Source organism: Cottoperca gobio, chromosome 14 (assembly GCF_900634415.1).
Source record: "Cottoperca gobio chromosome 14, fCotGob3.1, whole genome shotgun sequence".
NCBI classification, from domain to species: domain Eukaryota; kingdom Metazoa; phylum Chordata; class Actinopteri; order Perciformes; family Bovichtidae; genus Cottoperca; species Cottoperca gobio.
Window position 1 is genome coordinate 17,626,168 of NC_041368.1, and position 18,426 is coordinate 17,644,593.

The following is an 18,426-nucleotide window of genomic DNA, read 5'->3' on the forward strand; positions in this document are numbered from 1 at the left end:
AATACGGGATACACTTCATTAACCAGGACCAGTTACCTGGCGCAGACACTCATATCCCACCTGAACAGTTAACAAAGCAAGTTTTGTCCTACTACTTCAGTATTCAAGCTGAGAGAACAGGTAACATATTATTTTGTCACATTGTTTCTAATAAAAGTGTTAAATACCGTTAGCGGTCAGTCAGTATTTGGGGGCTTTCCTGGATTGGTGTTTCCTCAGAGCTCGTGTCTGCCCTCTGCAGCCACATCAATGTACTGCTACTGAGAGTCTAATAGTTTACTGTCACTGGACTGGGAGCAAGAATACTGGTGCAATCAGCTTCCTCACTCACTTGTGATGAGAAGACCAATTTCACTCATGTCTGTGGATTAAATATGAAGCTGGAGTCAGGAGGGAGTTAGCTTAGCTTAGAATAAAGACTGGAAACAGGGGAAAACAGCTAGGTTAGCTCTGTCCAAAGATGAAGAAATCCACCTTCTAGCACCTCTAAAGCTATCTAACTAACATGTAAGATCTTGTTTGTTTAATTTGTAAGAAAACAAGTTTTGTTTTTTTACGAGGCGTTATGTACAAGACTATTTTTGGACACTGGCCAGGCAACGTCATGGTGACGACTGGACTCCAGGAAGTCACTGCTCCCAGCCAAGAAATAGTTTGGCACATACGCCCCGTAACACCGCAACTTCTCCTTTTTACTCTTTGTTTTGTACAGATTAAACAAACTAGATATAAAGTGTTTAATTAGTGATCTTTAGAACTGCTGGTGGGCAGATTATATTACCTTTGGACAGAGCCAGGCTACCTCTTTCCCCCTGCCTCAAGTCTTTACATATTTACCATAAAGACAAGAGAGTGGTATCAATCTTCTTCTCTGCAAGAAAGCAATTAAGCCTTTTTCCCAAAATGTCCAACCATTTTCTTTTTTTTAAACATCACATTTTGGAGACTAAATGATGCGTTGAGGGGGAAATATTTTCAGCACGCTGTCTTCCTCCCCTCTTGTCTCTTTCATGCCTCTCTGCCCTCGTTTGTTCAGCCTCACAGTGGAATGCCGTCCAGTTTGTTTTGTGAGCGATAAGAAATGCTTATTAAAAGAATTGACAGAGGAAAATAAAAGGATCTCAAGTTGGCAAGTGGCAGATGAAACCCCAGGAGGACAGTGAGAGACAACAGACACACTTAGTGTACTTTACAAAGTAAAAAAACCCACCTTCAATCAGATTCCAACTGAAGGCAGCAGGGACATAAAACACAACTCAGGGAATTTTCAACAAGTAAGATCTTTGTCAGACTCTAATTGCATGGTAATTAGGTTTAGCGTCATTACAAGGGCAGTGTTAGTGATGGAGCATTTTAAGGTGTAGGCTGCAGACAAGAAACAGGAGGGAACAGGGCGGCGTGAAGACAGCAGTTATTTCACAGTGCTGGGTAATGAGGAGCTTTGATGCTGATAATAACTGACTGTGTCTCAACAGTGAGGCGGGGGAAACCGAAAATGGTGGGTGAAACATAAAGCACCAGTTGGGAAGCAACATCTGCACCACGAAGGTGAACAAAGTGTGATTTCGTAAATATTTTTTGGTTGCATCATGCCATCAAATAATGTTAAACTGACCATGATTTATTTATTTATACAGGGTTTGTAGATCACGTCGATGACTCACAAATGACTGAGCCAGGTGCTCAGATTAGTAGCTCCAAAGCTCACTTTTCAACCTGACCTCTGAACTCTCCGCCCGCAGGAATGTCAGCACACCTTGAGTCTCCTCCTCTGGCGGTCATTACACAGCTCAGTTGTGAAGACTAACACAGCCATGTTCTCGAACCTGTGCTGGTTTTATATCACCAAGATTTATCGACTCTTCGCTACAGTAGATGTTTCTGTTGGAGCGCTGCTCTCATTAAGCTAGCGTATGACCCTGTCTATAACCACCTGACACACACATGGGATGATGGTATACAATAAAAAAAAAGCATTCCTCGTTATATTTCTATACCGACTCCAATTTCATGACAACTGAAAATTGGTGTAAGCCCAGGTGCATGTGAAGCTTTCTTCACCAGAATGTGGCTGGTAGTTCTACTTGATATTGTGTTTTCATAATTTTGCTTTGCAAATACAGAGATGACAGATTCACACTGGATTGTGTCCAATACTTGAGTAAGAGGAGACAAGTTAAATCAAATCCTGCTCAACGTCAGCACATGTTAATTAAAGTCTAAACCATAGATCACTTCATACCCTTTAAAAGGAATAGTTTGACATTTTTGGAAATTGCCGAGAGTGAGATGAGAAGATTGTTACAGAGAGAGGTATCAATCTTCTCATAACTCTCGCCTAGAAAGCTCATTTCCAAAAATGATTCCAAACGATCTGCATATATTGAGGTACTGAGAAATGTATTTGTTTTACCTTCATTGCCAGTGCTGGATAAAAAAAGGCTCTAAGTAACTAATTCTAAAGTAGTTTAATACAAATGTGTCACACTGGACCATAACATAAGTATTTCTCTTTTACTCCACTGTAATGCATTTTAAAATATAAACTCTCCAACAGTATATGGAGTTATTTAAACTGCATCTGACATATTACTGCATCAACACTCCTAACCAATCTCAAAACAAACACTTAAGTTTCACCACTCACATTTCCATATATTCCGTATTTTAACAAACGCAATATAATTTAGAAACACAATTTAACATTATGGCATTTCTGCGGCTTTTATCTAAAGTATTTGAGTACTTCTTGCATCACTCTGGGTCTTGTTCCTGACCTCGTTGGCCTTTCTCCTCACAGCAGCAGCAGCAGCAGCAGCAGCAGCAGCAGCAGCAGCAGCAGAAGAGAACATTTGCCTTAACAAAACCCCGAGGCTCAGAGATGAAACATCGTCTTGACGTAGGACAATGTAAGCTGCTGGGGAAGTCACATCATGTGACGAGACAGAAACAGAGGGAGACGACTCGAGGCGGGGACGAGACAAACAGTCTGAGAATGAGGCTGACCACAGGACATTTCCGAACACCGCTTGCTCTTCTTGACCCATGATTCTTTTATTTCCTAATCATCTGAAACTAAACATGTCGTCTTGACACATTCAAAACCTTACTTTTATTCTTCTCTGGTCAACCAGGGCAGACAGGAAACAAGCAAGCATTAACACACACTTTCAGCCACCCACATGCAAACACACTCATTCCCAGTCAGCTGCTCATGTCGCTGAATCACAGCTGTCTCAACAAGCCCAGAAGATGGATCCAAGCCACATTTCAGAGAAGTCTTGGCAAGTACAGGGACTGTAATGATTTATGGAACACCTGCAAACCTCTTTATAAATAACACACCCTTTGCTTTTTCTTGTCAAATATATGGCACACCTAGTGAAATCCAGCGTTTGTTTTCTCCAAGGGAATTTCAGTGGGATGTTTGCTTCTCCTAAATGCTTCGCAGTGTTTAATAATTAATCTGTGATAAAGCGAAGCGATGAAGAGGCAAGTCCTCTGAATCATCCTCAGAGGCACAGATCTTTATATTGTGTTGCTTTTAGAGGTTTTATTCACTCATATGTCAGCACATGCCCAATCGTTTTTTAGTTTGGGCACGTTTGCCTCTGGAAATCAAGAGGATGACTACTTCATTACTCAAGTTCATATCAGTTACTCAGAGGTGAAAACACACAAGTCCTGTCTTGATCTCTCTGCTACTTCAGTAACAGAACGTCATAGATGTATTTCCTGTCAGAATTGATTCATTTTGATCAAAACGAGATTAAGAGAGGCGATTTTGTTGACTAATTGAAGAGTTGATTTAATCGACAAAATCGGTAAAACTGAGCAACCCTTTGAATCTTGTGTTTACCGAAGATGTGCTCGTAAGTTTCTTAAAATTAAGAAATTCAGAATGAAAAAAGCGTAAAAAATGGACTAAAGAAATCTTTGTCGATTTAAAGTAAGAAGGGGCAGCCTTATACAACAATCAGGAATTAAACATAAATGTGTGAATATACTTTATATATATATATATATATATATTATATTGTGAAGCTCAGTTTTAATGTCTGAGTCTGAGCCTCTCCTGGACGTGAAGTGCAGAAAGACAGACTGAAGATGGAGATGAGATGACGCCTTTGAGAGACCACAGACGGTGAGTAAGACAACTCCCAGGAATATTCTCTGAATCACGTTTAATTTACACCTGTAAACTCTACCTTAAGATACATCTCATACCGGCAACATCTCAAACCAAAACTCTGCCTCTCGCTCAGAATCATTTCCCCGTGTTGATTAGAATATCATCAGGTATGCCATCTGACAATGACAATGTCATAAAACAAGAAAAGTAGTCCTTGATTTATGTTAGAGGTTTTGTCATTGTTGAAGAAGTAATGTCCGTCGAATCCTGCGATGTTTGGCATTATTCCTCGTGAATAGAAGACAAGAAAGCGTTGAGAGTTTACATAGAAGCATCGGATCTGACTCTGTGGCTGAAGCTGCTGCTGCGGCTGCTGCTGTCTTCTCGTTCCTCACTGTGGTCATCGCTCAGGGAGTAAAACACTGGCCTCTGCTTGTGCTTCTTCTTGGTGCCCGTCACGTTGGGCTGGAAGAGACGACTTATTGAATTTAGGCTCTTGGAGAGATCCGGGAACAGGTCCAGCTCTTCTTTCTCAAGCGGCGTCCTGTCCTGAGCTTGCTGAGCTTTGGGTTCACCCATTATCTCTCTCATTGTGTCAGAAACGTCTTTGTGCAGATAATGGTAGGCCTTCTTCCCGCAGTTGTCCCTGACTCTTGGATCGGCCCCATGCTCCCCCACCAGCATGGTCATGATGTACTTCTGGTCGTGCAAGGCTGCAATGTGCAAAGGAGTATATCCGCCGTGTGTTTTTGCATTAATGTCAATGTCGACTCCTCCTTGCCTCGATAGGTCGATAATCTTCACAAGCATTTCACTGTTCCCACATTTGGCTGCCCAGTGCAGAGCGGTGAACCCTGACATGAAGTCCCTCTTCTCGGCCAGCTGGTTGTCTCTCAGCAGCAAGCCGTAAACTTGGCTCCAGTGGCCAGGCGGCACACTTGACCAGCCATTCATGCTCTGACTGCTCCAGGGGAACCAGGGAGGAGCCCCTTGTCTCTTGCTCCTCTGACGCCTTGGTGCTCTTCACTGACCTCCTCAGCTGGGGTGAGCTGATGCTGTTGTCCGTCTCCACTGAACTTCTCTTGTTCCTGAAGGAGTCCAGCTTTGGGCTTTCAGGAGGGTCAACCTTCAGTTTGCGGATCTCCACCCTGGTGGTGCTGGGTGGCATCCTCAGAGGCAAAGCAAAGGGCTTGCTCTGAATCCTGGTGGGCTTATTTACGGCACCCCCTCTTGGACAGTTATCTCCATTTGTGTCCTGCCTCTGGATCTCAAAATTCAGTATTCTTTTAATTCTAACATTCTTATATTTGCTCCTTTGCAACGCCAGCTCTATAGGACAAAATAATTCTGTAGGACTTTCATTTCCTTCACTCGCCTGTTCTTGATCAGGCTCAGAAACAGCTGATCTCTCCCCTCCTGCAGCATCATCGGAGCCTCCGGTCTCCTCACTCTGCGCAGGTGGGCGCTGCTGCTCACCTGTCAGCGGGATCTCTTTATTTTCAGTGTTTTCCACACCGCTCTCTGCATGTCTGGGCACGGTCCAGCAAATGCTGATACATTTTCCTAACGACAACGTACCGGACACCGTCGATTTCTTTGACGAAAGCGACATTGTTGACAAAAGTCTTGAAAAGCTCCTTGTTCCGTTCTTTCTCTACGGGATCCTCGCTGTTTATGAAGTCTTTGAACTTACCCACCAAGTCGGATTTCTTCACTTTCCCTCCCTCCTCTATCATCAGAAACAGGACCGATTCTTGCGTCAAAACCATTATTTAAACTGTAGGATTTACAGGGATTAAAGTAAACACGTCTTACTCCCAGAGCCGCCCTGTATCCCTGTTACCTTTGTCCCAGTGACAGCACAGTAGCCCTCACCTGGCCGCTCACTTCTCTCCTCCCCACCTGGAGGAGTCATTTTCCGGGATAGAGCGCAGACGTGGACAAATTTGACTAATATATGCAATTTTTTTCCCTACAGGCAAAGTGGCTGTATAATTCAACTGAAGAATAATAATGCATCAAGTTTATCTCACTGTCACAAGAAAAGTAAAGATTTTGGTAGCATATATCAGTAAGTCTGAGTGGGGTTTTTCTGTCTTTCTTTTTAAAAGAACAAATAATTTAACAAGAAGCATGTTTTTATTTGTTAGAAAAGACCACATACTAACCCTAACCATTAAGTGTCTACTAACCAAGTATGTAAATGAGAATTAATGTTGAATTCAAAAACTTATAATGCATTCATTTACATAATACTTGAACTTTGAGTTATTAGGGCACGCATGAAGAGTCCAACTTTTACTATAATAATACTACTACTGCTAATAATACAACAATAATGGGAACGCCTCGGGATCCCCCCAGTCGGAGCTGGCGGATGTGGCCCGGAAAAGGGGTTTGGGGTTCCCTACTGTAGCTGCTGTCCCCGCGACCCGACCCCGGATAAGCAGTAGACGATGGATAGATGGCAAATACAGTAATACATTTAAAACATTATATTATGCTAAATTATACAAACACTTGACATTTTACTATAAATAATAGAGTAAACTGAAGGAAATGCAACCCTGTTACTGAATGTCAACCCTGTTACTCTAATTATAGTAACAGGGTTGCAGATCAATGCTAATTTTAGCTTTTACCTCAGGAATTAATGCTAGCTGCACAATGTAATGCTACTGTCAAGGAATGAACACACTTAGATATCTAACTAAAGAAAGATATGTTTGAAATTAATTTGTTTTAGTCTCATAATGTGAGTAACAGGGTTGCGTTTGTGTGAGTCCACACTCCATCAAGAGTGAAAAGATTGGAAATATATTAAAAATAAAAGGGAGGACTTACCTTTGGTCTAACCATGGTAGTAGAACATGACTTGCTGATGTAATTTCCTCTGTGTCATGTGACTAGCAGTTTTTTCACTTCCTCTACCAAGCTAAAAAGGTTTCGGTAACAGGGTAGCGCGCATGTTGTGGGACACACTTTCAGTGTAAAATTACTGTTATTTCAAATATGTTTATGATTTAAAAAATTGATTTTATCAATACAAGAGACATATATCAATATAATAAAACCAAAAAAAAACCTATATTAAATGTTATATTTGACATGCAGGTTGATCATCAAGAAGCTGGGACAAGAGCAAAATGCTATTTTAGGGGTGTTTGAGAGCTATTTGATATTTTAAAACAACTTTTTCTGCAACTTTATATACACTTTGTCTCAATACAAGTATATTTAACACAACAAGTCCATGGTTTAGCTTTTTGGGCATGGATTATTAGATGTTTTATATGTCGGACATGAAATGTCCTCCAATTCTGGAATGACCCATGTATATATCTAAGGATTATCAAAAACGTTTCTTTGGCCAATCATTACCAGGTTTTCGAAACTCTAAAGTATTAATATCACCCTCACAATCCAGTATTGGTCGGGCCCTAACAACATACATACACAAAGTTTATAAATGTTTAATGTAAACTGGATGCCAACATAGAGCTGTGAAAAGTAGCCTACAAATCCCCAGGGCACTGGCTACATGCACAGTACAAAACACACAACACAAACACACTGATTTTATAATTGGATTTAATTAGACACAATATTGAAACGCTGTTAGATGGCTTGCCCTGATTGGCTGAGTCACACTCCAGTAATAATCAACCTGTGACCTCATTTAATCATTTGAATATTTATGCACTATTTAGAAAACGACACAGACACACATAGTTGTCTACACTGAAGCGATGATTAGGTGTTTTATTATCTCCACCGCTGACACATATTTGTGCTCTCCTTCTGTCGCTCTGCGGTGCTGCTCGCTCGTGTCCTGGCTTGCAATGTGTGTAGAATGACATTCCTGGATTGTGAATGGGAGTTCCCGATAAGTGGCCATATTGGAACGCATCTGACCCGCGCAAAGATGTAACCTGAACGTCAAGATAGTTCATTTCCTACTTTAACGTACGTATAAACGTTGACCGTGGAAACGCTGCGAGGCTACTTTAAACTGCTCCAAATTCAAAGTATATAAATATGTATTTATTTATTTGGGAAGCAATCTTTATAATGAATAAAAACAGAATCTAATTTAAAAACCGTGAGTATTCATTAAATGTATGACATCCGCATTAGTACGCGTGCGCACAACAGTAGTACCTACTCAAACCCCCGTGAGTTCTGTTTACCGACTTATTTTTATACTATCCCGTGCTATAAAGTTACTATAAATCAAGCAATCCCTTTTGTACTCTCGTCGACTCCCAAGCCAAAGTCGAATTAACGAAAATAAACGATTTAAATCGACTGAACGAAACATAAGTGAAGTAGCAGGGAATCATCTTGTCGCCTAGCTAGTAGCCTCCCTGCCCAGTTACCAGCTATTCTCCGTCTTGTGTCCCTCTCTTCCTATCTCTGTCAGCTCGGCTCAGTAGTTTAGCAGGCTAGTACGGAGAGACGAGGGCTGCTCCCTTTCGCCTCTGCTCAGTCTGCCCAGCACACTAATACCATACATTCCGCACCATGGCTGCCACAGACGTTGACGTGTTTTCGGTAAGTAAAAGCCCTTTGGTTTCTTGTTTTTTTCTGCCCGTTGCAACCGAAAACAATGCAAATGCAGCCACGGTAATACTTGGTTGTAATTAGTAAAAGTGTGTGTGTGTGTTAGCTGCTGGGAAGCTAAGCCTCCCCCGCTTTTGAAGCCTGTAATGTGGGCACAGCCGAGATGGTGGAAGTGATTTCTGTGAGGTTTCTTTTTGTTGAGACAGATTAAGGTGACGTTGCTATTTATTGACCCTTTTTAATGTCGTGTTTTTGGCGTTTATATCCATCAGAAATCCTTTATACATGCATGCGTTGTTGCACATATGGGTGTATTGACGTTATTAGGAGTGGCTGTAAACACAACATATTTAGGAAGGCTACTCTATCATATTGCTGTTTTTGAATATAACAAATACAATTTAATAACTACAATTATAGACAGTAGTAACTAACCACAGTGTGCTGGCCTCAGTCCTACAATGTGTTGTCATGTGGTTTCATTGTAACTTCCTGTTTAGGTGCGCCATTAAACTTGTCGTTCACTTTCTTGATTCATAATGTGATGTTTACACCAAAGGCCAAAGATGCCAAACCAGCTTTGGCTACTACCTGTGTTTCACTGGTTTACAGTGGTAGGTTGGGCATACTATCAGATGAGAGTGGAATGTATCCTGCATTGTTTTCATAGTGACAAGCCCTGTTGTCAGTCAGGTCAGGTGTGGGCCCATAGGTACAATGTGGTGATGTAATTCAGGCAAAAATAATTAGCAATAATATGGAGTAATATCGTCAGCTCTCAAGCATTCACACAACAAAGTATTTCGAAAGCCAATATTATAGTGACGAGGCGAAATACACAGGAGGGGATTTAAAGAGGGTGATTAACTTTTTGTCAGATGCTTAAAGGGATCCTTGCGGTGGTGAATTGGACAGTAAGCACTGAGTTTCAGGGATAAAGAGATTAAGAACACACTCCGGGCCACTCCTACCACTTCTTGGCGCAACACGTCTGCGAAGAAAGGAAAGGATCCATAAATGCATAGGATACTGCACACTTGGCTTTTCCTAAATTAGGAAGGTGTCCAAAAGGGAGTGCAGTTTACAGGGGGTATTGCCAACTTGTGATTTATAAAAGGACTCTTTTGGAATACAAAATAAGATAATTGATTCACGAGAAAACTGCCGAGATTGCAGTGAAACAGGCCAGTGGAGCAACATTGTTAGCATAGTTGCCTGACTGTCTGTCCGACTTCCTGTCTAACTTTTCTGAACTAAGTGAGACTATATTGAACAAACTGACTGAACTCGCCTGGCAGTTTGTGTAAAGGGCACGCGGTTAATTATGTGCAGCTATTGATGAGGATATGTGTGATTGGTTGCATGGTTGGCCCACATTAATCCCATCCCATGGACATTGTAGATTTGAGATTACTTTCTAGGCCAGAGCCATGTGCGGCGATCAATGGAGCCAACTACTCATCTATTGTTTTCACTCATTGATTGTATTAGTGTGTAGCATATAGAAAAGGATGCTGTTCATGTAAATGGTTATGCAATGAAATGCCCTACAACATATTTAGCATGTACAATGCTTGCTGACCCCGAACAGTATCGTCTCTACCGTGAGGCCTGCATGTATAAAATGAAATTATCTTTTATAAAGTGCTTAAAGGCAAGAGACAAGGCATGAGGAATTGTGAGGCAAGTCGCTTGCACGGTAAAACTGCTGCTTTGCTTGTTTGTGCAGTGTGATGGTAACGTGCGAATACATTGTCTCCATGTGTGTTATATTCAGTCTACATTCGTTTATTTGCAATGCGTTCATGTTGTTCTGCCGTATGTTACTCGCGACAGATTGCCGGTCGAGCACACTGATTGTTGTGTGTCAGCAGTGATGTTGGCTGTATATAGAACATAAAGGCCAAAACTGCCTACAGGCGAGCTTGTCAAATTGGATGTTGTAGATGAATGATGACAGCCGAGCTGCAGCTTCTGTGGTGATGAGTCAATATTCATCTATAGAATAGGTCAGAATGTCTCAAAGAACGGTTAGGAGCCTAAATTGTGATGCCCTAAGATAAAAATAACTTTCAGAATAACGTTGGAAAAAGTATAAATGAGGCAGTAATGTTTGTTTTGATGTTCAAATACCATCATTCTGTTTGAACAAAGGGGGGGGGGGGGGGAGTTCACCATAACATTTAGTCCACATTGAACAGCTGTTGACAGTATGGCCTGGAAGTTAGACTGTAAGATAGCCTCCTAAGTTTAATACTTGCAGCACCCAGTGAATCCATCAGCAGTCATGTGTGTCGTTAAAAGGCTCTACAGCTTAAAGTGCCTTCAGTGTAATGTACATTTGCTTCACATTGGATACGGATGTGTTTTTAATCAGTATAAACAGTGCAAAGGCTGCATGAAGTCACATTTTTGGATTTGAAAACATTGCAACTTGCCCGACACATGTGAATACTGACTTGGCTGAGATGGCTTTAGCAGGGCGGACGACAACACAACAAACTAAACTGTAGTCAAAACTACATGTATGTGTGCATGATGCAAGAAATCTCTGTTGTTTGTTTCTCTTCTTTTGATTAATCATATCATAACATAATGAAAGCAGGATTTGCTGCATCCAAAAAGAGCACAGAATAAGATCTTTTAATTCCCCGAGCTGTGCACGTCCGATTTCAGTTACTACAGCATTCAATACCATTTATAGCTAGTCTAGATCTTGAATACTAAGCTTTTACTTGCAATGAGTTTTGACCTCTAATCCGTAAAGAAAGTACACAAATAACTGACAGAACAATAAAAACTGTTTTGTTAGGATACATTAATTTTCTTCTTCAGTTCAGTGATAATAAGGAAACTGTTTATTTTTGAAAAGGCCTATATGAGCGAGCAGTACGTTCATCTCGTAAAGAAATGGTCCGTGTCTCCTCTTCCGTCTTTCTGTCTCATTTCTTTGCTTTCCTGTTGGACAGAGATGAGTGATAAGGCCGAGCTGGTATGTGGCCTTACACCTCGTTCATGACTGATAGACTGGAGAGAGGGGGGGGGGGGGGGAAGAGAGATGGCATTTGATAAGATAATAAACTAGTTTTTTTTTTTTTTTATCTCTGTGGTCGTGACTGCCTAATGTCACACACGCACGTCCTCCAGATCTCAGCCGTCAACATTTTTGCCATTACAACGTCACCGCTAGCACAAGTAGCAGCAGGTGAACGACTTGACAAAATCTCTAGGTGTGGTAAGAGAGCTGTCAATATTGCAAACACATCTTTTCCAAGTTGTGTTTGGTGACCCTTTTTTTTTCAGATGTCAAAAATAATAATTTATCAGTCTTTAAACATTATTACAATTCAAAGGACATCAGGCACTTCATACATTTATGAGACCGTCATTGGACGGAAAGCTTCATCAAAACACCAGTAGTGAATGTGCGTGTGGGTTTGTCATTGAGGTTGTCATGTGGTCGCCGCCCCTCACAGATGCTAAGTTAAATTAGGCCCAAAGTGTCTCCAGAAGCCCCCAAACCAATATCCGCTCTCAACACACACACACACAAAAAAAAAGCTTTGTTGCTTGCAGTGAGTACACTGAAACAATTATACTTAGCCTAGGCTTAGTTTCCCCAATTTGTCAACCAACCGCCTGCTGTGGTTGGTAATGAGACGATTGATCCTTCAAAAAACAACTCAGTATTTGACATAGTACTCACATTTTTTCATAAATATAAATCGGTAGTTTCATGTTTTCACAAGGTAGGATTTCACATTTTGGACGTCAGCCCAGAGCATGTTACACTAAGTCCTTAGACTCTCTTTAGTATGCATACGTCTCACACCAGGTCAGCTTAAGTGCAGATTCTACTGTCAGGTTAAGTCTATGATACGAAAGTCAGTGCCATTAATGTCCATTCTTGTTTGTTGTGTCAAGATCAAAATGTTAAAGTCAATTGAGAAAAAAAAAAAAAAAAAAAAAAAACTACAACATTGTCAAAATATAATATTTACTAGCATTAAAAACACGTCATTTTCAGGAACTACTAATGGATGAATCATTCAGTCATCACTTCAGCCCTACTCATCCGTCATGTCGGCCCCTTCTTCTCTAGCAGTAAGATTTACACAAATAACATGTCATGCTACAATTTATATTATGTATGTATAGAGTATATATGTCTTAAAATAATGTGGAAAATCGAAGTTATCGAAAGAAAAAACAATACCATTGAGAAAAATATGGATATCTGGCCTCCTTAAAATTTCATGTGAAAGCTGGACATTTAAGTGAAACTAGTTCTACACAAAGTGCACCTTAAGTTGTAGTAAATATTTGAAGCCTTTTCAAAGCAGGCTTCCCTCTGTGTGTGTCGTCCTCCCCCCCCCCGCCCGCCCATACAAGCAGCATCAGCTGCAGCAGTGTGTCTCCGTCTGTCAGGTTGAAGCTCACTGAGGCAGAGATGAGCTGCAAACACAAGTTAGACACAAGTCAGGTGGGAATGGAGGCCAGAAGGCGAGAGGGAAGCTGAAGAGGAGATAGAAAGACAGCAGAGGAGGGGGGGGTCTGCTGCAGGAGAGAATGACAGATAAGAGAATTTCAGGTCATATTTGGACTTTCCGCCAAAAATGTTTCTGTGTAGTGATGGTCTGGGCTATTGCTGAAACGATTAGTTTCAAACTGTGAGATGTGGTGGAAGATGGGGATGTGCAGGGAGAGGGTTAGGGTTAGCATGGTGGACGTTTGTTTTTTGCAGTTTGGACCATGGATTTGGCTCAACATGGTCAGCAGTTGGAGCTGCAGCGCTTGTTCTTGAGTCTAATCTGAAAACACAAGCATACTTGCATATATTTCTAGATTTACACTTCCTGAGGATATCATTATCTACGATGTTCAACGCAAAGAGACTTCCATAAATCTGCTTAGGAATCCTAGAGCAAAGAAGCTCCTTAGAACTCCAATTAGTTAGATTAATCGTTAGTCATTGATTAAGAATATGTTCTGTCATTGTATAGACTAAACAATCAATTTACCAGCAATATAAGGGAAAGATGAATCTACAATGTAAATCATTAAACATAGCCCTTGACTGAACGCTCTCCAGTGACTGCTGAGCCTAATAGTCATTAAGAGCGTGGGAGTATCTACAAACTGTATATTAGTAGAAAGACATTCTGTGACCGCACTGCGTCTCAAACATATCTGGTCAGATTTCTTCATATTAGGTCCTATGTGTTTGGCTCGAACACTTAAGGCATGTAGTAGCACTTTGAAAACATATTTTCAGCTGCTACATCAGCTACTTTCAGCCTAGCCCAGGTGTTACTAATTACGTTAACGATCGCTCCGTTCTGTTCAAGCATCCCAGTAAGCCGTGACGGTGTGACGACATGCACAATACCAGAACCCTGAAAGTGAGAAGACTGTGAAAAAGGACTAACGCTCTCAGAGAAAAAAAAAAGCGGGTCCCATCAGCCAGCTACAAACACACAGCATTGTGAAGTAGCTTACATGGTTTGTGCCTCATTTCACTTTGAGCCACCTGGGGCCCCTCTGTGCGACCATTTCCTGTCGGCCTGGTGATACGATGGCCTGAGAACCGACTGTGTTGTTTGCTCACTCTGACACAGTTAACCAGAAGCTTTTCATTCCTGTCATTCTTTACGCTGCTGCTCTTCTCGTCTGGACAGATGCCTCCAGAGGTGGTTATACATCCATAGCTGACGGGCGTTGTCATTAAATGTAAATGTTTAGGAACTAAGGCAATCGGGTTTATTTTTTAGCTTTGTCATGCGTGGTTCATGTAATCCAGCTTTTTATTTATTTATAGTAAACTATGTAATCATTCAGCCAAAGCACAAATACGAAAAATAAATGACCAAAAGTGGAGATGTTTTCACATGACTATAGTGATATTTTGTAGCTCTCACGTACTGTATTTTAAACACCTACACAAATACATAGACATGCATACAAGCCAAGTCTGGTCAGTTTCTCATGTTCCTGCTACGCTGCACTTCTGCTCTACATTTCAAAAGCAAATATTGTACTTTTACTATATTTTGCAGATTAAGATATTTCATAAGATCTACTTTTCCTTCCGCTTTTGCAAGTCTGTTTTATTTTTCTATTTCAAAGTGAAGAAACCTTCTAGTGCAGAGAGAACATTGCAACCTGTTTTTCGACTTCTTTTAAGTATTTTCTAAAAAAGTAATTTCTTTTCCTAATTGTAATGCAGCAATTGGCATTATACATCATTAATTCACTTTTACTTCAGTAAAGGATCTTGTTACTTCTTTAATCGCGGAGTCCAACGCACGGTCACATATTCAATCAGTTAAGTCACAGCGTGGGGAGTTTTTGTCCACGTCTGCAGTTCTTTCCTGTCTGATCCTTAAAGATAACACTTCTGGTCAGGTCTGCGTGCTCTTGTTGCAGCCCTCACAAATCCATCTGCCTCTTGTGATTTACACACTCGCACACAGAGACTATGTGCTACTGACAGCTCAGCCTGGTTCAGTGTAGGAGGTCAACCTAGAATTATCTCATGAGTCAGAATCTCTGTTATTTTTCTGAATTTAAGAGTTTCACTAATGTGGTTTGTAAGTTTGGCGCAATTTCCTCAGAAACAAGGTTGATATGGTCTCCTTAAGGCTGAGCGTGTGACATAAGCTTGCACCGTGACTTTATATATGCTTCTCTGAAGGCCCCAGACATGTATTGAATAGTCACAGTGAGTTTTCAGATTCAAGCCTGTGTACATTTCCCACACGCACAAAAATATGTTGTCAAGGTGCCCTTGAGCAAGATGCCTAATCACCAACTATGTGCAGTTAGGGAGCTGATGTGAAACTGGAACCGAAACCTTCTGGCTAAATAAAGGTTAATATAAATCATCAAACTTTAAACCCAACTAAGGAATGCTGAGAGTCATTGCACTGGTTTCCTAAAAGGCCCGATACCAGAGGTCACACCCTCTCCCTCGAGCACTCTCTCTGAAAATCTCCACCAGCTTTATTCATCAAACTGAATGCAACAATAGGAAGCATTAATGTTGTTTGACAAGCTCTGAGTTTACACTGATTAACAAACAAAAAAATGGCCACCGCCTCTTCCTCATCCCTGTAAACCTGAGTCCCACAAATATGACATTAATTTAGCAGATGCTTTTGTTCAAAGCGACTCACAATAAGTGCATTCAGCCTCGAAACCAGTTTGATGTCATAATAGGAATTTCTAGTTTTTGACTGTAGCCCAAACGACATCACATGTTAAAGCACATTTACAGCTTGCAAATATTTTTCTTTATTGAACACGGGTGTTACTGTAATGTAACAAACTCGCAGTGTGCGTTAGCTGAGTATTGCCTAGCTCAGCTTATGTCGGATTACTCCAGTGGTGTTGCCTGACACATTAAGCCCTATTTGTTTTATATATGTGACACTGTGTGTATATATAGACATACGCACGCACAATTCTCATGCCTTATTGTGCAGTTGAGTCAGGTTTGTAACTCATCTACTGTGTATGTGGAGCCTGCCTCCCCCTCTCAGTACAGTACTGTTGGGTTGCGTTCAGCTGAGCTCTGTGCTCTGGCTGTATTCGGTGACATCAGTCTTCAAGTATGCAGTCCTTCGTGGCTGAGCCAGACGAGCTCGGGTGGCCCCATTCATCTCAAGGTGCTGTCTGTCTGCTCCTCTGCACCTCTAACACACTCTCTTTTGTCACTAACTGTTTCTCCTTCAGATTGGTTAGATAAGGGAGCTCAAAGGTGATAACGCTGTCTTAGGTTGGTTGTGTATCGGTAATCTTTGTGCTTTTGGTTCTAGCACGCTCTCTCCTAAAGGCAGTTGCGGTTGTGCACGGCCTCTACATTCCTGTAGCAGTGGTGATTGGAGATCATTTTTAGTTTTGTTTACATGTCTGAGTGGTGCAGCTTGTTGCACTCAATTTGAATGTATTGGAAACATGATGATAGAGGGGCTTAAATAGATGGATGGGTTTACATCATGCATTCACATTGCTTGTACTATGTGGCTGTGGTGACCCATCAGTGCTGAATTAATAAAAAGGAGTAGCTTTGAAATGTTTATGTGGTGGTTATTGCAAACAACTGCTGAACTTACATCTTGCAACTTTATAAGTGACTTTTATTCCCAGCTGAGGATGGTCTCATTTTCCGCACTGTAATAAATCTATGAATGAGTTCATTTCTCTGGATGCTTCTTATAAACTCTGCTGCTTCTCTCTGTGTGGAAATGTCTTTAGCTGCTCTTGCTTGTGAAGGATTATTCTTGAAGCTCATCCTCAGTACAACCTCTTTCTCATAATGTTATGCGATGAGTTTTACATCTGCAGAATTAACGCACGCAGGGTCTTTCATTTGCATAGGAATGTGAAAGCTTCAGCTCTTCCTACCTCCAACTAATGCCTTCCCTATGTGTGTTTTCCTCAAATGCAACCAGGCCAGACTTGTAATGCTTTGTTTTGTTTGTGTCCCTCAGAATGAAGAGAAGCGAAACCTAAATTTGGGCGGACATGTTGGATTTGACAGCCTCCCTGACCAGTTGGTCAGTAAATCGGTCACACAGGGATTTTGTTTTAACATTCTCTGTGTAGGTGAGTACCAAGCAATGTGTTAAATACTTTTATACAATTAGCAACTTTGTTTTGAACTACAACAGCGGGGACATCCTTTTAGTTTTTCCGGACATGAAAGAAATGCACAATTGTGTTGCTGAAATAAAAACTCATGTCTGAAAGCTGACACATGAGTTTAACTCTCTGTCTGTCTGCCTGTGTCTCATCATCTCATCTACTTCCCACCACCCACAGGGGAGACTGGTATCGGCAAGTCCACGTTAATGAACACGCTCTTCAACACCATGTTTGAGAACGAAGAGGCGAGCCATTATCAGAATGGCGTGTATCTGCGGCCACGGACATACGACCTGCAAGAAAGCAACGTCCACCTCAAACTGACGATTGTTGACACTGTTGGCTTCGGAGATCAGATCAACAAAGAGGATAGGTGAGGATGGGGAAATGATAATCGGTGATGTTAAGATAGTGATATGATTTAATGGTTCACTGATGTGCAGTGGAGGAAAAAAGTTAAATATTTCACTTAAACATTAAGTGTACAAGTATAAATGAACATAAAATGGATATACTCAAGTACTTAAGTAACTGTGCTTTAGTTAAGGATATATGTAACACCTTTCAACTAAATTAAGCAATACTCTTAGAGGTTTATTGACCAGCTTATCAGCAAAACCATAAAGTCCATGGTTTAAATCGAGCCACTGCAGAATTTAGACGACACTGTGTTGATGTATTCTGATTAACAGTTTAGTCCTATGAGTTAAATCCCATTCATCTGGCACTCGGGGCACATGCGTGAAACACATGTTTTGCGAGTGTTTTCCATGTGACTCCGACCGTTATAACAACATATTTTCCATATCAATCCTTATCCAAACCCTCATTTTTATTTTCAAGACGACAACGCAGGCCCAAGTTTTTTGCTCAAATTGGGTCCATGTTGCCTTGGGTTACAAATGAGAGAAACAGACACTAACTTATATCAGTCCAGGTTTGGCTTTTTCTCTGTAGGATGGAAATAAAAAGAGGTGGGACAGCAATAAAGAGGAAATAGCTGATTTTTTTTTTTTTAACATGCAGCTGTGGAATGGAGTGTTCTTGTTGCGACCTAGCCAGCAAGCAGCAGTCTCACGCCCTTT

The 18,426-nt window shown here is 41.1% G+C and overlaps 2 protein-coding genes across 3 annotated transcripts in view; one reads left to right on the forward strand and one right to left on the reverse strand.

Annotated features, from left to right (window-relative positions):
• Window positions 1–4,324: 4,324 nt before the first annotated feature.
• Window positions 4,325–5,901, reverse strand: LOC115019247 (ankyrin repeat domain-containing protein SOWAHA). The gene is given in 3 exon segments (XM_075074144.1): window positions 4,325–5,059; window positions 5,061–5,657; window positions 5,659–5,901. Coding segments are annotated over 3 exon segments (1,446 nt in total). The 3' UTR covers window positions 4,325–4,453.
• A 2,011-nt stretch (window positions 5,902–7,912) lies between these two features.
• Window positions 7,913–18,426, forward strand: part of septin8a (septin 8a) — a 34,908-nt gene continuing 24,394 nt past the window's right edge. The window contains exons 1-3 of one of the 2 annotated variants that reach the window (XM_029449000.1): window positions 7,913–8,686; window positions 17,188–17,302; window positions 17,519–17,714. In XM_029449000.1, the coding sequence (XP_029304860.1) occupies window positions 8,657–8,686; window positions 17,188–17,302; window positions 17,519–17,714 (341 nt within the window). In that variant the 5' untranslated portion in view covers window positions 7,913–8,656. The remainder of the gene's footprint in view (window positions 8,687–17,187; window positions 17,303–17,518; window positions 17,715–18,426) is intronic. The other variant, XM_029449001.1, reaches the window with a different exon arrangement.